The 18675-nt window shown below is 44.4% G+C and overlaps 2 protein-coding genes across 16 annotated transcripts in view; one reads left to right on the plus strand and one right to left on the minus strand.

Moving 5' to 3' along the window:
- DMC1 (DNA meiotic recombinase 1) overlaps positions 1 to 14550 on the minus strand; it is a 28107-nt gene extending 13557 nt beyond the window's left edge. The window contains exons 1-7 of one of the 10 annotated variants that reach the window (XM_084506159.1): positions 14370 to 14550; positions 11792 to 11893; positions 10840 to 10999; positions 8158 to 8284; positions 5437 to 7883; positions 2840 to 3012; positions 745 to 900 (exon numbers count right to left, since the gene is read on the minus strand). The gene's annotated coding sequence lies outside the window, so the exon portion shown is untranslated. Of the gene's footprint in view, positions 1 to 337; positions 715 to 744; positions 3013 to 5436; positions 7884 to 8157; positions 8285 to 10839; positions 11000 to 11791; positions 11894 to 14369 lie in introns of those variants that run through there. The other 9 variants (XM_084506158.1, XM_084506157.1, XM_084506155.1 and 6 more) reach the window with 9 other exon arrangements.
- A 1236-nt stretch (positions 14551 to 15786) lies between these two features.
- Positions 15787 to 18594, plus strand: CBY1 (chibby 1, beta catenin antagonist; the record flags this gene model as incomplete). Of its 6 annotated transcripts, none has more annotated exons than XM_084506271.1 (5): positions 15787 to 15857; positions 16497 to 16585; positions 17028 to 17133; positions 17217 to 17332; positions 18180 to 18594. In XM_084506271.1, 4 exons carry the CDS (start codon positions 16508 to 16510, stop codon positions 18258 to 18260), a joined length of 381 nt encoding a protein of 126 aa, XP_084362397.1. In that variant the 3' UTR covers positions 18261 to 18594. The 6 variants fall into 6 exon arrangements, with proteins under 6 accessions (XP_084362397.1, XP_084362394.1, XP_084362396.1 ...); XM_084506268.1 differs by having other exon boundaries at positions 15790 to 15857; positions 16502 to 16585; XM_084506270.1 differs by lacking the exon at positions 15787 to 15857 and adding an exon at positions 15883 to 15948.
- Positions 18595 to 18675: the final 81 nt, after the last annotated feature.

The following is an 18675-nucleotide window of genomic DNA, read 5'->3' on the forward strand; positions in this document are numbered from 1 at the left end:
TGTGGCACCTCAGGTGCCTCAGGTGCCACAAAACCTTGTAATTACTGCCCTTGGAGCTATTCATTAGGACACATGGGCAAGACCGGCTTGCTGCACTAGTTTGAATAGATATAGATTGTTGGTGTGACAAGCTCTTGGCCTGAGCACATAAAATTGGGTTTAATAAACATGTTTTTTTGGACAGGAACATTGCAGCTGATCTGACAGGAGCTGAGTTCAGGCCTCCATGTTACAGGCAGCAGGATGACCCATTCCCTCCTCCCCCTGACCTCCTGAGGAGCGCCGTGCCGCAATTCCACATTTACAAATAAACGATTAATCACATATCCACACACACATTTATTTGGCTTCTCCTCGACGTCTGCCCTTTTCGAGGGATGCAAATTCACCTTCCCAGAAAGGGGCGAGGCTCCACAGAAATCCGCTGGGAAAGCCGAAACCCCCCCCTCCCCCCCTCAAAATGATGACCACGGTCACTGAACCGCTGCTCAGAGCCGGGCAGCTCCCTGAGGGGCTGCGACACCCTTGGGTGCTGAGGGGACCCAGCCCCGGCCGCTGAGGGAGAGCCGCGGGCCCGCCGCTAATGGCGGGACCGCCCTGAGGGAGGCGCGCGGGCTCCTGACAGGAATGGGGCTGCTCCCCCCCTCCCCTCACTAAAATACAGTTCATTTTTGGCCTCAAGCGTGTTATCTTCTAAAATTTACCGACTGTTGCGTTTGTCAACGAGGGGAAATGTTGTTTTACCCTTATTTTATGGCTGGCTTCGCGACACACAGCGGTGGTGGGTCTGAGGGCGGGCAGTCCGATGCAGCGCAGTGGGTGCCCTACACGCGTCCCGCTACACCAGGTGCTTTTGGGGTGGGTGGCCAAAGCCCGTCAGAGGGCATCCACTTCTGAAAGCTGGAAGAGAAGTGACTTGCCTGAAGCCACAAGATAGGAAAACAAGATTGAGTCATGCACATGGCGATCTGTCATTTTAAAAGGATGGGAAAAGTGCATTTTAGGATATAAACACTTCCAGCGGCTTGCAGTCCCATCTCCTTGTAGATCCTTTTTGAAAAGCGAATGGCCTGTTTCGGTTCAGCTGTGTGGAAATGAGCTGGCAGTGCAGCACCATGCTGAGGAGGAGCTGGTGGCATCCCAGGGTCAGTGCCCTTAGTTTTGGTGGACTTTCAAGTGTTATGAGGGGTGAGAACACTGCCTCTTCACACGTGTTTCAAAGCACTTTGAAAATTTCCATGCCTTCTGTCTGTGAGAAGTGAGGAATACATCCAGTGTCTCCAGTATTAGCCAAAGCAGGACACTGACCAAGCAAACAAAAACATCACAACCCCTTACCACCATCAGAACACTGCAGAAGTGCCTGCATGGCCAGCGCTTGAAAAATCAAGCTATTTATGTAAGTACTTAGATTCTAATTCTGGGTGCCTAAGGCTCTGTCTGTAGAGAGGAACTGGCTGGCACAGCTTTTGAAAACTGCATTATTCTGCAAGAGCTATTCCAGAAGAGCACTTAGGGAGGCAGTCCTTTGGCCTAAAGATGAATTCCTTCACAAAGTATGCTTTTACTCCAGGACAGAGTGCACACGCAGAGGGTAATCTTTCTGGCACTGCTGAACAGCTCTGCAACAGCTAATGCACGAGTAAACAACCTGCCCTCCATTATTCCTCTTCTTAGAAAAGCCGATGAATGCACAGAATGTGAAGATCATTTTCTATCCCAAAGTACACCTTTGGATAACCAGTTACACCCTACATCTTCAAAGCACTGTGTGATCACTAGCTGCTTGCTTGGCTCCCAGCAGATGCTGTGCAATGACTCCATGCATTTTGTCACCTTACACAGCAGGCAAGTGACAAGGTGTCCTCGTCCCTACCCCTGCCTTCACTGTGCAACTCCAGCTGCAGCTCGGGCTGTGGCGAGGAGATACACCACTGCTGTCTGCATTTCCTCTCAAGTGAGATAGTCCCAGCTCAGACAAGGCATGACCCAAGTCAAACCACTGCCGCAAAATATGCAAAGTATTCAGCTGACTTCGCCATCCACACAAAACATTTTAATCCATGGTAACAGGAGGGAAATCATGTGGTTCTTCTGTTGTTTGCTTTTGGTTTTTATTTAGGTTTATATAGATCAAATGGACTAGAGTCAAATATATAAACTAACGCCTCCTCTGAACTTTCAAGCTGGCAGTATGCCTGTTTCTAATCAGGACAGAATTATCTGATATCTGGCCTTCCAGAATGTAACACATCAAGATTCAGCCTTCAAGAGCGCACATTTATGTCTGAATTGTTTTGGAAAAACTGTGCCTTGTGGTTTCCATAGGAATATGTTTCACATACAGTTTGTTTGAGATTAAAACATTCCTGTGGCACACCTGGAGCTTCAGAATGGCAGAATGCTCCTGGGCAAAGACACAGCAATTTCTTCATATTCTTCAGCTCTCCTATCTCTAGCAGCATTTGTGGTTTTCTGTTTGTTTGTTTTCTGTAAAGTTGAAAATAAATGGGAGATTTATGTACAGGAAACAATTCTGTCTATGTTTTCTTTCTCTGTGGTCAAGACCAAGAGGAACTGCTAAAGCTGGATGTACAACAGTTCTTGGGATAGGATTGGCAAGATACCAGATCAGCCAAGCTTCATAGACCAGACTGGAGATCCAAGACGGTTAAACTATTAAATGGAGACACCTGGAAGGAACAGGGTTGGTGTTGTGGAACTGGGTGATGTTTAAGTCTTTAGAAGTTTAGACAAGGCCTTGACAAAATACTGAACACCATGCTGTTGGGACTGATCTGGAATTAAAAAGTCATAAATTTTGCTATCATTAATTTACCTTGAGTTAATCATTAAGGATATGGTATAAAATTAAAGATCTCTTCTGCATATCGGGGTGTCCAGACTTGGTTCAGCATCAAAGCTCTAGAGGAAATGATGAATTAGGTGGTTGTGTCCACTGATATTAAAGAGATGCCAGCTGAAGTCAAGACCACAACAGGCTGGCTATGACTGGAAAAGCAAAGATGCCAAAGAGAACTTATTAATATCAAAAAAACAGATGAGATTATTCAAGCACAGTTATTTTTCTGAGTGAGAAAGAAATAATCCATAAGTACGTAAACTATACAAATACAGTAAGCGACAGCAGTCCAAGCACCATAAGCTTCATTTTCTTTGTGATAATTTTAATAGATGATTGCGAAATAAGTATTTTTTTAATGTATAACAAAGGATGTTATGAAAAGAATACAAAATGCAGACTGGAATAAACAAGGCCACTTCTAAGCTTTGCAAAATCTAAACCCAGTTAACAGCCTTTCTGGAGCCATGCATCAATATATCATTGGCAGAGTCCATCAAAAAGTCAAAGGATGTAAGAAAGCCTTTCATTTTTGAGAATGCACATTCTCAAGATTAAAAAAAGGAAATCAATAATAGACAACACCAGGGCTGAAAGGGACATCAGGAGATAATCTAGTTCAAAGCAGAATCATCTAAGTTTGGCAGATGTTTGCTTGCCTGGAGAGGTTGTGGATTTTCTTTGACCAGAGGTTTTTTGTTTTGTTTTGTTTTGTGTGTGTTTTTTTTGTTTGTTTATTTGATAAAGAACCAGACAATTTCAGTGCTTGACTATCCTTGCCATTACCCTTGAACTCCATTATTCACTTAATAATGCAATTTTGTTTGTAAAAACGTGCAATATTCTTTGAGCTACCTTCTCGTTTTAAAAGGTCAAGTAACTGTGACTAACTCTTGCATTCTCGTGTCTTCTACCACAAAAGAGACAAAATCCCAGCACAGTCAATTCTAAAATAATTGCCCAAAGCTGATGCATCACCTGGGCTTGTTCGTACCTGCTCACCCCTTTTGGGGCTAGAGCATTGTAACCACATAGTTCTGTAATACAGTATTGCCATTCCCAGATTTAGGGTGAATTTGCAAGGCCTCAGGAGTGAGGCTTGCAAGGCTTGCTTTCTGTGAACTTCTGCTGACCCTTTTGTAACTTTGTTTTACTTGGTTAGCTGGGACAGCAGTTTCCATAATTGACCAGGTGTCTGTGGCTAATTTGTTTTGCTTCTGCTTATCTGTGTTGTACAGCCATCAATTTATAAAAATAGCAGTAACAAGCAGTTATTATGTAGAATGAGAGATTTACAGCTAGCACAATGATGTAGCGTGGAGAAATACAGGCCTGATGTGATAGCAGAGGCCTTGAAAATTGCAGACAAGATGGGATGCAAAGGAGTACAGGCAAGTGATGATAAGAGGCAGGGCACAGGCTTGGCATTGGAGAATTGGTGGCTATAAACAGCTCACTGGTGATCAGTCAAAGAAATGCAGGCCTGGAGCTGGACAAAACTGGATTTGGTAGAAACAAAGAAATAGTATCTAACATACATAATATGCACTGTGCATAGCAAAATGAGATGTAATGTAAAACCACTGCCATGAACATCATATTTCTCCCAGCGAAGGACTCCGGGTGGGACAACTCTCTGCGATATTCCCCACACGCACCAGAATGTAGCCACCAACCTTGCAACCCACAGGAGCAGTGGAAGAGGGAGTGAAATACAAGGAAAAGGGATAGAAACCAAAAAGTGAGTTACGATTTTATAGAAGGACTGTAACTGCATTATTGCTCTTTCTGTAAGTTACAGCTGGATCAATAAACATTAGACTCTTAAGATTTCACTTACACCAACAATAAATTCTTGGCTTTGCATTATATGTACTTCCTCTTTGTCCATAAACGAGATTCTAAGCATAGCAGTGTGTGTCCCTAATTAGTGCCTGACATATCCACTGCTAAATTTCACTGGTGGCTGATAAACTAGAAGAAGCTCAAGGACTGCCCCAGCTAACAAGCAGACCAGTACCAAAACAGACATGGATTAAGCAGTCATCCTGGCTGTAGCTTAAAATTCAGTCTTTTAAAATCTGTCACTCAACATGTATCTAATTATGCTAACATATTAAAAATAAATAAATGAATGAAATGAAATGAAATTGTAGCATTGAAAAAAAAAAGCAGCCTTTTTCATTTTTAACAAAATAATTTGTCCTATGAGGAGGGCTGCTGCTGCTGCGACCTTCTGCAATTTATCAATTTCAGAGTGAAATTCTGCACAAAATCTTTGTTACAAGGAACAAAATGCAGTTGCGGAAATATGCTCCTCTGAATCATGAAATGACTACTTTGGGAGATACAGGCCTTTTTTTACATTGGGAGAGCTTTCTAAATAGCTTTTGCAAATTCCAAAATAACTGCTCTTGACTAACTCCACACATGGAGATTTTTGCTCTGGAGTAAGTGCACGTTGTTCTACTTTAGCTTAATCAACTTTATGATAAACAGGAAGAACAGGCTAATTATGGAATAAGACTGCCTACATATGTAGCTAAGTGGGAAGGGTAATTGCACGCACTTACATACATCTTTGGTCATTTTTGTTAACCTCTAAGGTCAGATGAATTTTACCACTGCTTTCTTCATCCTACTTTTATTTCCTATGAAATCGTTACCAGTCTTCAAAGTCACTGACAATGCTACTGACAAGCCTGCATTTGAATTACTGCTCAGTCACAGAGCTGGTTCAAGTCTGTGGGTGAATCATCTTCATCTCACTCAAGTGAAATGGCAGAATTGACTCAATCTTCATCAAAAGTCACCTGAAAGAGTTACAACAGGAAAATTACTCACGGATAGGCCTACCATGCGGCAGGACACAGGACTGCATGTATATTCCTCGCACCAAAGAAATTCTGACTCCTAAGACAAACAAGCTGGAAGTACTGCAAATATTGTCTTAACTGTTATGGCCAAAAAAGTCGATGCTTATCCAACTTACTCACATATCAGCATTGAAAATTAATCTACATTAGACACGAAATAAAGCAGCTTAATCCACCAAACACAGAAGAGCGGAGTTTTTCAGTGCTACAGCTAAAAAAAGTATAATTTATGGAATGTTTTTTCCTTTAATATATCCCAGCTCGCAGCTCGCAGAAGCCGAGCGCTTCTGTTGTCAAGCAAGTTGAATAATGACTCTGAGTACACTACTCTGTTTTGTACTGAGGGCAGCATTTTCATTGGCATGGTTCAGAAACAAGAATGTATTTAATGTACAGCTAATAATAATAATAAAAAAAGTTTGATTTCCAGGTTATACAAGAATTTACTGGTCACATCAAGAAATGACATTTTACAAGAAAGATATTTTTAAAATCACACTTGGAAGAGGTTCAGCACTGGTATTAGAGACATTTCTTCTTAAAAAAGAAATACAAAAACCAGAACACCCCACAAGCTTTGAGGAACTTCTACTTTTGAAAAACAAATGATTTTCGCAGTGTTTCCAGTGTTTCTTCATACTTGATGAGTCTGGAAAAGTTAAGGCTTTCAAGCTCAGCTTCTCAGCTGGCGGCAGCTTTTCTTCTAAACCAGCCATACTGCAGAACTAGATGTGCTCTTCTTTTGGCCAGTTTTCTACTCTTGGCTTTGCTGCTCCTTCTGCAAGTGAGTTTGTATGTAAACCACAGAAAAAAACAATCTTGCTCCATTTGTATTCCATATGTTTGCCAGGCTAGTGGCCAGAAGAGATCATGAGCAGTTTCTTTTCAAATTCTAAAACGTGGATAGGCATTGACTGCCTCATCACAGTTATTTTCGGCTTAGAATAACATTTAGAACTCTCAGAAGAATTGTAGCCGGCTTAACATACCGTGCTTCCTTGATTTTGCTATACATAAAGCCTTAACTTGCAGTGATGGCCCAGCCAATAATTATCTCCAGTCTTGCACCTCTAAACTTCAGTGATTGATTAACCTGATTATTCTTGTTTTATCCCTTGCTCGAGTTTCCTTGGATTATCATGGTTTCTTTACCAGCCTTAATGGAAGTGTGTCTGCTTCTTAAACATTTCCCCTGTCTATACCTCAAAGTAAGTTTTTATGTCCTCCTCCTCTGAATTTGATGGTTATAAGTGGCATGTAATAGTCTCTGAAACTCAGTACAGGTGCACAAGTCCCACTAAGTTCAACAGCAAACTGGCGATAAGAAGCTGATGAGAATAACAACCATCTTCTACCCCAGGCATTTGTGAGGACAATGACTGTGTGACCTTGAAGGAACTCTATCAAAAGTAAAAGCATCTGCAAATCGACTCAGGAGGCCGAACTACCCAGGCAGAGGACTTTTCTGGGTGTTCCTTCAGGAGGAAGTTATGTAAATTTGATAGAAAAAAAGACAGGGAAGGAAATTCCAGACACTGTTGGAATAAATACGCAGCATATCGTTCATCACCAAACACAGTATTAAAATTCCTAAAGAGAAAATGCTGGAGAAAGCCTATTGAGAAGGACAAAAATGCTACAGAATCCAGAATCCTGAACTATCATAATTGCAAGACTAAAAACACAAAACATTGTTTAAAATCTCTTAGAGGACCTGCTTCCAGACAAAGGAAGGAAGTCCTCTCACCCATTCTTAGGATGATGGACAGTTCTAACAGGGAACAGGGAAAGGACCTTACTGGCTTAGGGACAGAATCTGTGGAGATAAACTGACAAAAAAGCAACACTAAAAATTGCAAAGCAATCCCACTTCCATACTCCCTGTATGCGAGCAACTGCCCTTGAGGATCTTTCTGTATTTGCACGGCATATGTGGATGCCAACAAAGAAGACGAGCTATGGCAGCAGGAGAAAGAAAAATTCACTCAACCAACCACAACATCTTCCATCCTTCTCCAAACACTTTATCACCTCTCTAGGATGACGTGCTATTTTTAGTCTTCTAGTTTTCAGCATATGTTGAGACTGCTTCCAAACGCTTTCTTTCTGATCCTTTTCCAGCTCTGCGTCTTGGGTCTGGAGGTCTGAAATAAATACTGAGTCTGGATTGCCCTCATTTAGCATGTGCCAGTGGACCCAGTACCCAAGGAAGTATTTGCACTAATTAGACACACACACAAGAGGATATCCATGCAAGCAGCTCCGATGGGTTCCAGCTATCTAGGACTGACAAACACATACATATGTATATGTACACGCACCCTCCTGCTCCTCATATGGGGAGGACACGTTACAGCAGAGCAAAGACATTCAGAGCAGCAAGCCTGCAAAGTCTTAGTGAAATAAGATATGTTTTACCTTTTCATCCCAGTTCTATGCCTGGAAAAGTCACTGTTTAATACTTTCCTTGTTTGGACTTAGAGGACTTTGCTTCCAAGGCATGATGAGGTTGGTATTTGCTAGAAGCTTGTCCACGTCATAGTTCCTTCAAGAAAAAAAAAAAAAAAAAAAAAAAAAAAAAAAGGCAGAAGAAAAGTTTGAGTCATTTCCACATTGGTGGGAATAATGCCTTAATTTTCATGTATTCTCTTTAAAGAGCCTAGCTCATCCACAAGTGAGATATAACTGTTTCTAGGGTAAAATACAGCATCCACTAGTGCTGGCAACACCACGCTGCAGTCATGTGAAGAGGAATCAAAACATCCTCTCCTGCTGAAGCTGCTGGAGAAATTTCAGGGTGGTAGAAGGCAATTACAGGCTTGGAAAATAGCTGTGACACCAGGATAATGCCTCCATCTCGTAAAAAATAACTGATTAAATTATACCATAAATGCCTAACATTGCTGAAGTCAGCTGTCTCCAACAGAAGCAAATTTGGAGATAGCCTCCCTCGAGATTTATTGAGTCCATAAATTCCTTTAACAAAATTAATAAAGCACAACACGCTCATCTTCTCAGTTTCAATTTGCAGGTCTCAGAAGAAAAGTGGCACTAGCATCACATCGTTACTGTATTTCTTTGAGTCAGTTTAATAAGCAAATTAATCCACTCCAAATACCCATTCCCTGCGCAGTTACTCAGTGAAATCTGTTTCCCCCTTGCTGCTCCACGATGACAAAGCGGTGTGGGTGAGAAGTCTTCTCCTAACACTCTGTAATGGCAGGACCCTGGCTGTGGCGAGACAAATTGACACGTTGGCAGCGTGCAGTTCACTTGGATGATTTTTAAATATACACAAAGGGTTTCCAAAAGATAAAAGTGACCTAGAGCCTGGCATAATTGCTGTAAAAGTGCATGTTACAAGAACAAAAAAAAAAAAACACACTAAACTATGTGCTTGGTCAAGAGAAACAGAAGTTGTTGCTTCCACTTGCTGGCAGGCAGGACAACACAAACATTCATTACAAAAATATGCAGAAATCAGCAAGATGCAAGCTGATCTTGAGCACAGCACAGCTCTGTGTGCTGTGCTCAGAGTAAGTGTCCTCTGCAATAGCACTGAATATAAGAGAAAATGCCTGGCATACTTTATTTTGGACTTTAAGGAGAATGATTTGATCTCTTGCCAGCTTTTTTTCTAGGGGGTTGGATTTAACAGAATGAGCAGACCTTAAGAGTGATCACCCATTTCTTTTCCACTTTTTCAGCGTACAATACAAGAAAAATATACACATTATTAAATTCAATTTAAGAACAGTTTGGTTCAACGTATTTCCAAAGCATCTCTAGAGAAATAAATGTCTGTCAGTACCGACTTCGAATGCTCTCACTGGCTTCTGTATCAGGTTCAGCATTCCTAGCCTCCTATTCAATGCAGCCTCTGTCTACATTTACCACTGCCATTCCTTCCACTGCTCACACTTTTTTCCATCCTACTTTGCCCAAATAGCCTTCTCTCACTTTCTCCTTCTGCCTTACTTTATTTGCTCTCTATGCTGAGAACTTTTCCCTTCCTTATGCGACAAATAGCCATCTTTCATTTCTTCTAAAACACTAACAAAACCATGACTCATAATAACAGTGAATTTCTGTTAGACATTTTAAAGAAATTTGTGTCCAAGCACAGTGGAAATGTCCTTACATTATTCCATCATACAAGTAATTCAGGTCCCAAGATTTCAAAACAACTAAATCAGAAGCTCCTAATTAAACAGCCAAAACTTAATTGCCAGGCACCTGCATTAGCTGCAAAATAAATGGTTATTATGGAGTATTTTTGAAAACATAACTACCTCTACAGGTGACTAAATACCGAACTAGGATATTTGTTTCAGAAACCACAATCTTTTTGTTGTTGTTGTTGTTGTTTTTTACTGACTTGATCATCCTCATTTGCAACCTGTTGAACGCTGGCTCACCTGTCTCAACTTCAATTACAAGCTTTCCCGTGTCCTGCACAAGGCTTGGCATACTGACATGACTCCCAACAACAAGTTATCGCCACCAGTTGTTTGATCTTGGAACCGAAGTAGCACATTACTTCACCAGTGGATGAATGACTGTATTGTGGAAACAGCCTGCCTGCTCACCTGTGACAATTTCGCTTTCTCTTGGACTGACAAGATCTAAACCTTCAGGGACTCATTTTCACCTGCTTTTATTTCCAAAATGAATCAAATTACATAGACACGTGAGCTAGGAACAAGTACCTAAGTACAACACCTCCTCCCTCACAATATTGAATATGAGATTCTTCAAAATATTGAAGCGCTTGGTGCATAAGTCAAAACTGAGAATTGTTTTTCCCATGTCACGTTCTTCGTTTACTTCTTTTCAGAAGGAAATATCTACTGTATTTTGGCTGCAGATCACAACAGAGACGATGAACACTGCCTGTATAAGGCTGACTTATGATGAGAATCCCTAGATAACCAGCAAAGAAAAGCTGCTGTAGGACATGTGATGGAAATTAGTAAGACCAAACTTAGAAAAGAAGAAAACTCCTGAGGACTTTAGGGGATACTTTCTTAATGGTTAAGAAAAAATTCATTTTTTACATCATCTGACAGACAAACTGATCAAAACCAAAAAGAAACAAACCTGTCAGTAATAGGAACAAGACGAAGAAGTCAGCAATGGATTCTTCCAAAGAAAGCCTTAGTTTCTGTGACACATCCACTTGGTGGCTGCACATCTTTGCAAGCATTACATTACATTCTTGCAGGGAGTGCTTATTAGTCTTCTTTGGACTGCTCGTCATCTTGAAGGAATGTGGGGAAAGGAAGGAGAATGAAAAACAGTTCATCAGTTTTGAATCCAAGACTCAGAAACAAGTTTATGCAGAGAGCACCCTCCACAATGTCTATTTTTCTTGGACATGCAACACAACCGTCATTTTCATTTTGGATGCTACATTCACAGTTTGTATTTTCAGGGTTCTTCCCCGTGTGAATCAACAAAGATCCTGCTTTACCACTAGAAAACACAGCAGCACCATCCAGCTATTTATGACAGCTGTTGAGCTGTCAGGAATACCTCATGTGGCCCTAGTAGGTCTCACATTTGCATCCCTTGCTACCCCAGAGAATGATGCAACAATAATAATAATAATAATAAATTAGTGCTGAACGTACTGTAGTACCTGGCCTTCACAGGTCTCTTAGAAATGGATTCTAAATCTTGGATGTTTCTAAATAGTTTTACCCCAGGCTACTTCAGGTTTTCTGTGAGCAGTCATATGCATTCCCCTAAAACCTGAAAAGCTCCTTCAACTACATACAAGCTTACAGCAGACACCAGGTATGGAAAGGACTTTTGGGGCCACACAGTCCATTCCCATGGTACTGTAGACACCAGATAATGTAAACCCTTCATTATTTCTAATTTTGCTTTTGATAAAAGCCAGTCCACAGACATGCCTTTTTAACAAAAAGAGTTGGAGTAAGACCTGTAGGCCAAGGGATCCTGGGGAGAAAAATGACCACGTCGTTTGAACATTAAACTCGTAGAGAGACTAGGGAGAGCTGGTTACCTCAGTGTTCTCACTACTTACTACTTTACTGTCTTTGGTGATAGCAGGTTGTTTGTCTTGATTTTCCCTGTTTCCAAATGGGAGCAGTCCCAGTCAGTGTAGCTCTTGGCATTGCCAGTGTGCCTAAGTGGAGAGAAAGAAGGAATAGTGAATGAACACATACTTGGTACTTTTCTATACAGTGTGCTAAACATACTAAGCTTCCCATTATCCCATGATGCAGTAGCACTTAGACAAAGCCCAGCTGATGTCCATCTAAGACATGAGATAAAAATAAGTTTAGAAGGGGATTTAGAATGCAGGCCCTGCTCGCTCTCCTTTGTAAATAAGAGTAGATCAACCCAAAGGCCTAACATCTTGTCTCTGGCCACTGCCACTTGTGGAGGGTTACCACAGAGCATAAAAAACAGACCAAATCCTTTCCTGATACGGCTTCTTCCCTGAATCCAGTGTCAGGATGCCATAGACTGGAGGCTTAATGTCTCGTGATTTCCTGGAGAGGAAATCTAAAGAGATTCACAGAAATGGATGACTGTGAAAGCAAGAGACAATGAGAATGAGACGAAAGACAGGGAAGCAAGCAAGGAGTAGCCAGGTAGAACAGTTTGGTTGAGCAATCACTTGAAAGCCTCTTCAGAGGCCTGGGAAATTTCTATACAACATCATGACCTTATATCCACTGTTCGTGTTTCTAGAGCCGAGGATACATGTTGTACATGTTAGTACATATAAGAAAGGCCTACATAAATAAATATGAAGGTATATGTGCAAATTCAAGGAAGGAGGGAAAAGATGGAGACTGAAAGACAAGGGATAACTCAATTTCCAGCTCACAGCTTGCTTAAGCTGCCTTTCCTGACAGGAACAAAGCCACTCTCATCTATCATCCATTCTGAAATTACACTGAAAAGCTGTGTCTTGAATTCATCAATACTGAAACATGATCTTGGGAAACCAGAACTGAAGTAGATGTATAAGGCTCAACTCAGCAATGAAGGGAAAACTTAGGGTTTAAGGAAAGAAAGATGACAAATCCATGTAGTTTTTATTTAAAAGATCACTGTCAGACTGTTCTTTTGGATGACAAACTCCATATTTCTGCCAGAGGCATAACTGAAGCCTTGAATAGCCAGCTCAAGTATCAATACACTGTTATCAGTTCACTAGTTCAGACAAACCTCCGATTGTACTATCTGCATGACCTGAAAGCATACACACTCTTTATTTTGGATTAAGTAACAACCAAAGTTTCAACTGATTCAGAGCCTATAATTAAATAGAACTGTCATATTTAGCAAAAGAAGAATTAAAACATTTCTCCCTCTCCTTTTTTTATTTTAAGGAAGATGATGTCAGCAAGAGAGAACAATCAGACAGTTTGCTAATATAGCTATTTAGAACCTTCAGGAGACAGTAAAAGCTCTCCGTGAGAAGAAGAAAATGAAGAACCCAAGAATAAGTAATAAGCTCAGAGCGAAGGCATATGTGTTAGGTGAAGGTATATTATTTGGGTAAGACATAGAGGGCAAAAATGAGTGACTAGAAATTAGAACAGTGCTTTTCCCTCATTTGAATATTTTCTTTATAAAACTTTATTATCCAGAAGACAAAGGCATGAACTTTCCTGGTTATCACTTGGTGATTTAATTTAAGGGTAACACCCATTACACCTCCGTGTCTTCAAAAGTCACAGTACAACGGATGATTGCGTATTAGGATGCCTGTAAGAATCAATTAATAGATGCCTACACATCACTGTGAAAGTCTCTATAGGATAAGTATTAGTTCCAGACTGCTCCTGTGATGATGGATTTCTGCATCTTATTTGACTGACTGTTTCCTCTGCCTAGCTATACACATTTTAGTGAGGGCCTCCTGGTGGTGAAAACTGTGACAGTCAAAGAGGAGGAGAGAAGTTTGCAGTGAGGTGAGACAGCTGGCCTCTTATCTCTTGAGCTGACTATAATGAAAAGAGAAACAGAAAAAGAGTTGTCTGCTTCATCAATAAAATATAGGTGAGATACGTATTCTGGTATCTATAATGCTAGAAGAAAGGGCTTAATTAACTGCAGAACACTGAGGTAACAAATTACCTCACTGCTGAAGAAATTAATTGGGCATGAAATTAATTTAATTATATATATTAAAAAAAAAAGTATATGTTTTACACTCAGTCTACTCAGTCTTATTTAGCCCACCAGTGAACACAGCATGCTTCAAGCAGCAATAATTAAAATGAATGTTCTCTTTGACATCAGAATAAGCCTGGATTGTCTAAGTTCACTAGTCGGTGGAGTTTCTCTCTAATTGTTGATATAACAGAACAATATTACTTCAGTGTATATGAAAAAAGGCAAGAGAAACACTGTGGAGTTAAAAGCGTCTCTCAGATCATCTAAGCTGTATTGATTGCATCAATTCTGTATTGATTGCAACCTGAAAAACCTGAAGATGCTCCAAATTAGGCCACCAAGAATAGCTTGAACCTATTCCACAACTTCTACACTGTCATTTGCTCCACCTTTCATCCTGTCACTCTCTCAGCCTTCCACCACATTTCCCAACGACATCTTCATAAAAAGATACGCGGTTTCCTTACATGATGACTGCAGCATGCAGGTTCCTCAGTGTTCAATAAGCTTTTGCAAATCCTAAGCGATCTCCATACTCATTGTGCTGGGAGGTAAGACTGCACTAGGTGTTCCCTTCCCAACAAAGTGACAGGCACAGAACACGGCGCTCTACCATAATGCTTTTAACACATCTAAAGTCACATGTCAAGCTATCCCTTGGCAGGAGAACAATACAATATATTGAGAGGCAACGCTATAAATAGCAACGGTCAGTTCATCCCAATAACTACCTGATACAAGTGGAGATAAAAACACCAAAAGCTGTTGCCAGGATAGCCTGAGAGGTTGGTGCAGCGAGGAAATTCCACGGCATTTTTCGAGGAAATTAAGTCTGGCAAGAAATGAAATTTAGTAAAAACACGCAAAGGAAGAAAGATTCCTGAAGTAAATCATTCTGAAAGCCAGACACTGAACCTCTTTCTCTTGCTCTCAAACTTCTGGAGCTTTCTAAACTCTCATTCACGAGCCCTACGGACTGTAAAAGGCTCCCCGTACAAACTAGCATCTGTGTGCACGGCCGTGAGGTGTACAGAAATACGCATTCATGTCACACGCCAAGGTGGTGGGGACAGGCTGCCTGCCTTTCCCTGAGCCTGCCTTTGTCAGAGGAGCACTGCGAGGCCCTGGATAAACGAGACTGCTTAATTTTGTACTAGTCATGATGCGTTACTACAACGCTCATCCTGCCCAGTGCAAGAACTCACACGCACAACTGGATAATACAGTTTTTGTTATTATACAGAATATATTTATTTACGATTATAATACAATTATAACTTATTACACAGAATGTGGCATTCCTCTAGGAAGGGGAACGTGACTACCCCTATGGAGCTGGCAGGGCACGTTTAAAGCCTGCTCGCCCCCTCCAGTAACAAACTCCTTGACCATTTATAATGGAAATATTGGTGCCTTTGAGCATCTCGTGGCATTTCTTCTCCCCTCTGGAGCTCTTCTGAGCATTTATTTGGAAATTCAACATTTTCAATGCCTTTAAGAACAGTTGGCGGGGGGGGGGTTAAGAAAGCAAAGGTTAGGAACCGAGTTCTTCATTCCTGTGCGGTCTCTGACCCACAAGCACACATTTAGGGGCAAGTTTCCCGTCCCATAACTAACTTTATGTTCTCCCCCTTTTTATTCCCAATTTCTCGCCTCACTTCCCACCCTCCTCACAGACACGTATGGCTGTTAAGCGCTGAGCAGCCCCGCAACCCCACAAAAACCCCCACCTAGCCTCCACAAACCCCTCCAACCGCCTGCCTACGTTCTCATTTTCTCCTTTTTTTACTGCTTTCCCGTTCCTCCCGCTCCCATTTGCCCTTATAAGGAGGGCTCCCCCCCCCCTCAGGCCCCAGGGCCGTCGCCATGGCGACGCGCCGGCCGCAAACCGCTGCCGGGCCACGCGGCGGAGCAGCCCACTGCGCGGAGCGGCCGGGGGTCGCTGCCCCGCTGAGGTGATTCCCCCCCCCCCTTATCCCCATGGAACAGCCCGCTCCTGCCGCCCCCGCACGGCGGGGCAGACCCAACCACCGCGAGGGCGGGGGGGTAGGGGGGAGGAGGGGAGAGGGGGGTGGCGTTTCGCTGAGCCCGCTTGTTGCGCTACTGAGGTGCCGGGAGAGGAAAGCGGAGCCAGAAGGGAGTTGGCTTTAAGGGGTTTTCTGCCCCGCCGGCTTCTCCTCAGCGCGGACCGGGCGGGTGGCTCCCCCCGTCCCTTCGGGTGGTACGGCCCGCGCCCCCCCAGCTCCCGGCCGTATTGGGGGGGGGAGGTGGCGAGCGCGCATGCGCCGGCCGCTGTGGGGCAGGGGGCGAGGGCGGGAAAGGCCTGGCGGCGGTTCGCAGCCGTTGGGGGGCTGACGTCACGGGCGGGCGCGCGCCGCTCCCCCCCAGCCAACCGCCGCGCTCGGCTCGGTCACGTGGCCGCCGAGGCGCGAAGGCGGCCGCGTGCTGAGGGGGGTGCGGGTGGGGTGGGGGAGGGGCGCGGTCCCGTCACGGAGCCGCCTCAGGCGGGGGGCGGCCATCGGCGGGACCCGGCCCCTCAGCCCCTCAGCCCTCAGCCCTCGCTCTTCTTCTTCTTCTTGTTCTCCTCCGGGGAGGGCAGAGCGCCATGCCTCTCTTTGGGAACACCTTCAGCCCCAAGAAAACGCCGCCCCGCAAAGCCGCCTCGCTCTCCAATTTGCACCTGGTAAGCCGCTGGTTGGGGTCACAGGGTGCCAGGGTACGAGTGGGGTGGCTCAGGTCTGCATCGCCACAGACACCGCCCCAAAAGGCTTCCCCTCATGGTTTAAAACCCAGGGAGATGAGCGTGTTGGCTGCCAACGCCACTCTGAATGCAACAGACCGTAAAGAGCAAACACATCTCCCTCTTAATCCTCAGATGGTGTCTTCATTTTGGGGATAAAGTTTGTTTGCTCAACCTGGACTATATGTTTGGGTGGGAGGAAGTTCAGGCATGGTAATGAGAGGACACGGTCCTCTGCTGCGGCAGTGCGTGAGGATGAGTAGGATTCCTGGCTCCAGGGCCAGCCTGACAACTCAAATCGGGACCCTGGTCACTAAGAAATGGGAGGATGTGGTGGTCGTGGCGTTGTGTTCCTGTAAAACTCAGTGTGCTCTTCTCCCTGCAGATGGATAGATCCACCCGCGAGATTGAGCTGGGCCTGGAGTATGGCAGCCCCGCCATGAACCTTGCTGGCCAGAGCCTGAAGTTTGAAAACGGCCAGTGGGTGGCAGGTAGAGCGCAGCTCGGCGTGTGCAGGTCTGCGATGGTCACGGGTGGCTGACGGTCCTTATCGCGGTCTCTTTGTTTCCTCCAGAGTCAGGGAGCTTCACGGGAGATCGCAGGGAAATGCAGCGCTTGCGCAAACGGAACCAGCAGCTGGAGGAGGAGAACAACCTGCTCCGCTTGAAAGTGGATATTCTGCTGGACATGGTGAGTCCTTACTGAACCTCCACCTGTCTGCAGCCGCGGAATTGCCCACGTGAAGGGTTCTGGGAGCACCGAAGGAAGCGGCTCCTACTGCAGGGGGTATGCCCTACTCCTTCTGCTTTCCCCCACTAAGCAAGAGAGCTTTGGTGCCCAAGTTAATGTGGCAGTAGCACAGTCTGATTTTACCTGCTCATCCTTCAAGAGGAGAGGTTCCTCCAGCAGCAGGGCTTGGCTTTAGCATGACTGCGTTGGCCAGGAGCCCCTGCAAGTGCCGTGTTTCCTCTTAGCAGGGAGTACGACATCACTTTTGCCACTCCAGGCTCTGCCCTAAACGTGAAGTCACGTTACAGTCACACTCTCTGGTCACAGATTAAAGCTCCAGGATCTTCCCTGTGGTCTCCCATCTCCTCCGTATGCAGGCCTCTGGGTGAAGGAATTCCCAAGCCGTAAATTCACTGAAACTCAGCCTTACACAACACTCACAGCTTTCACACTCAAAATCTGGAGACCTTTTTCCTGCGATGGGTTTGTGTATATATTCTCAGCGCATTAAATGACTTCGCCTCTATGTCAGTCCGAAAAAAATGCGTTCCTTCATCGTTTCCTTTCCGGATGCTCTTCCCATGTTCTAAAACTGGAAAGCTGCTGCTGCGGCTGGAGCCCTGCGCTCAGCAGCAACTTGAGCTGTTTGCCCCTTGTGCTGGGCTGTCTGAGCGGGGCGTCTCCGCTCCCCTCTCGCTGAAGTGGGCACACACACACACACACTCTCGCACGGGTGCTGGCTCGCGGCTGTAAATTTTTGTGATGTTTTTGGAAAGCGCCTCATTCTTCTTCGCTGTTTGCCTCGCAGCTCTCCGAGACCACCGCCGAGTCCCACCTGATGGAGAAGGAGCTGGAGGAACTGAAGAGCCACAGCCGGAGGAGGAAGTGAAGAAGAAGAAGAAGAGGAGCTGGCTGGAGGAGGAGGGAGCCAGGAGGCTGGCTTACGAGTCCTCCTTGCCCCCGCGGGCAGCATGCCTTGGACTTGTGTCGGTACTAACACAGGGACTCTGTTCCACGCACAAGATGCCTGTGGTGCTGTGGGTCCTATAAGAGATGCTGCAGCGCCTGATCAGGCGCAGCACAGCGCTGTTAATCGCCACTTGTCTTTTTTTATCGGAGCACTTTACAGCCTCCCTTCGCGGCCGTGTAACTGCAGGTACCTAACGCCCTGAGACAGCGCAGCCTCGCCCCTTTTTCCCATTAAACGTTGCCTGGATCCCAAACCCCCGACTGTCCGCCGCCTGTTTGCCACCTCCGCGCTGCCGGGTGGCGCTGTCCCCGCGCCGTGCCCCGCTCCTCCCCCG

Source organism: Aythya ferina (assembly GCF_964211825.1).
Source record: "Aythya ferina genome assembly, chromosome: 1".
NCBI lineage: Eukaryota > Metazoa > Chordata > Aves > Anseriformes > Anatidae > Aythya > Aythya ferina.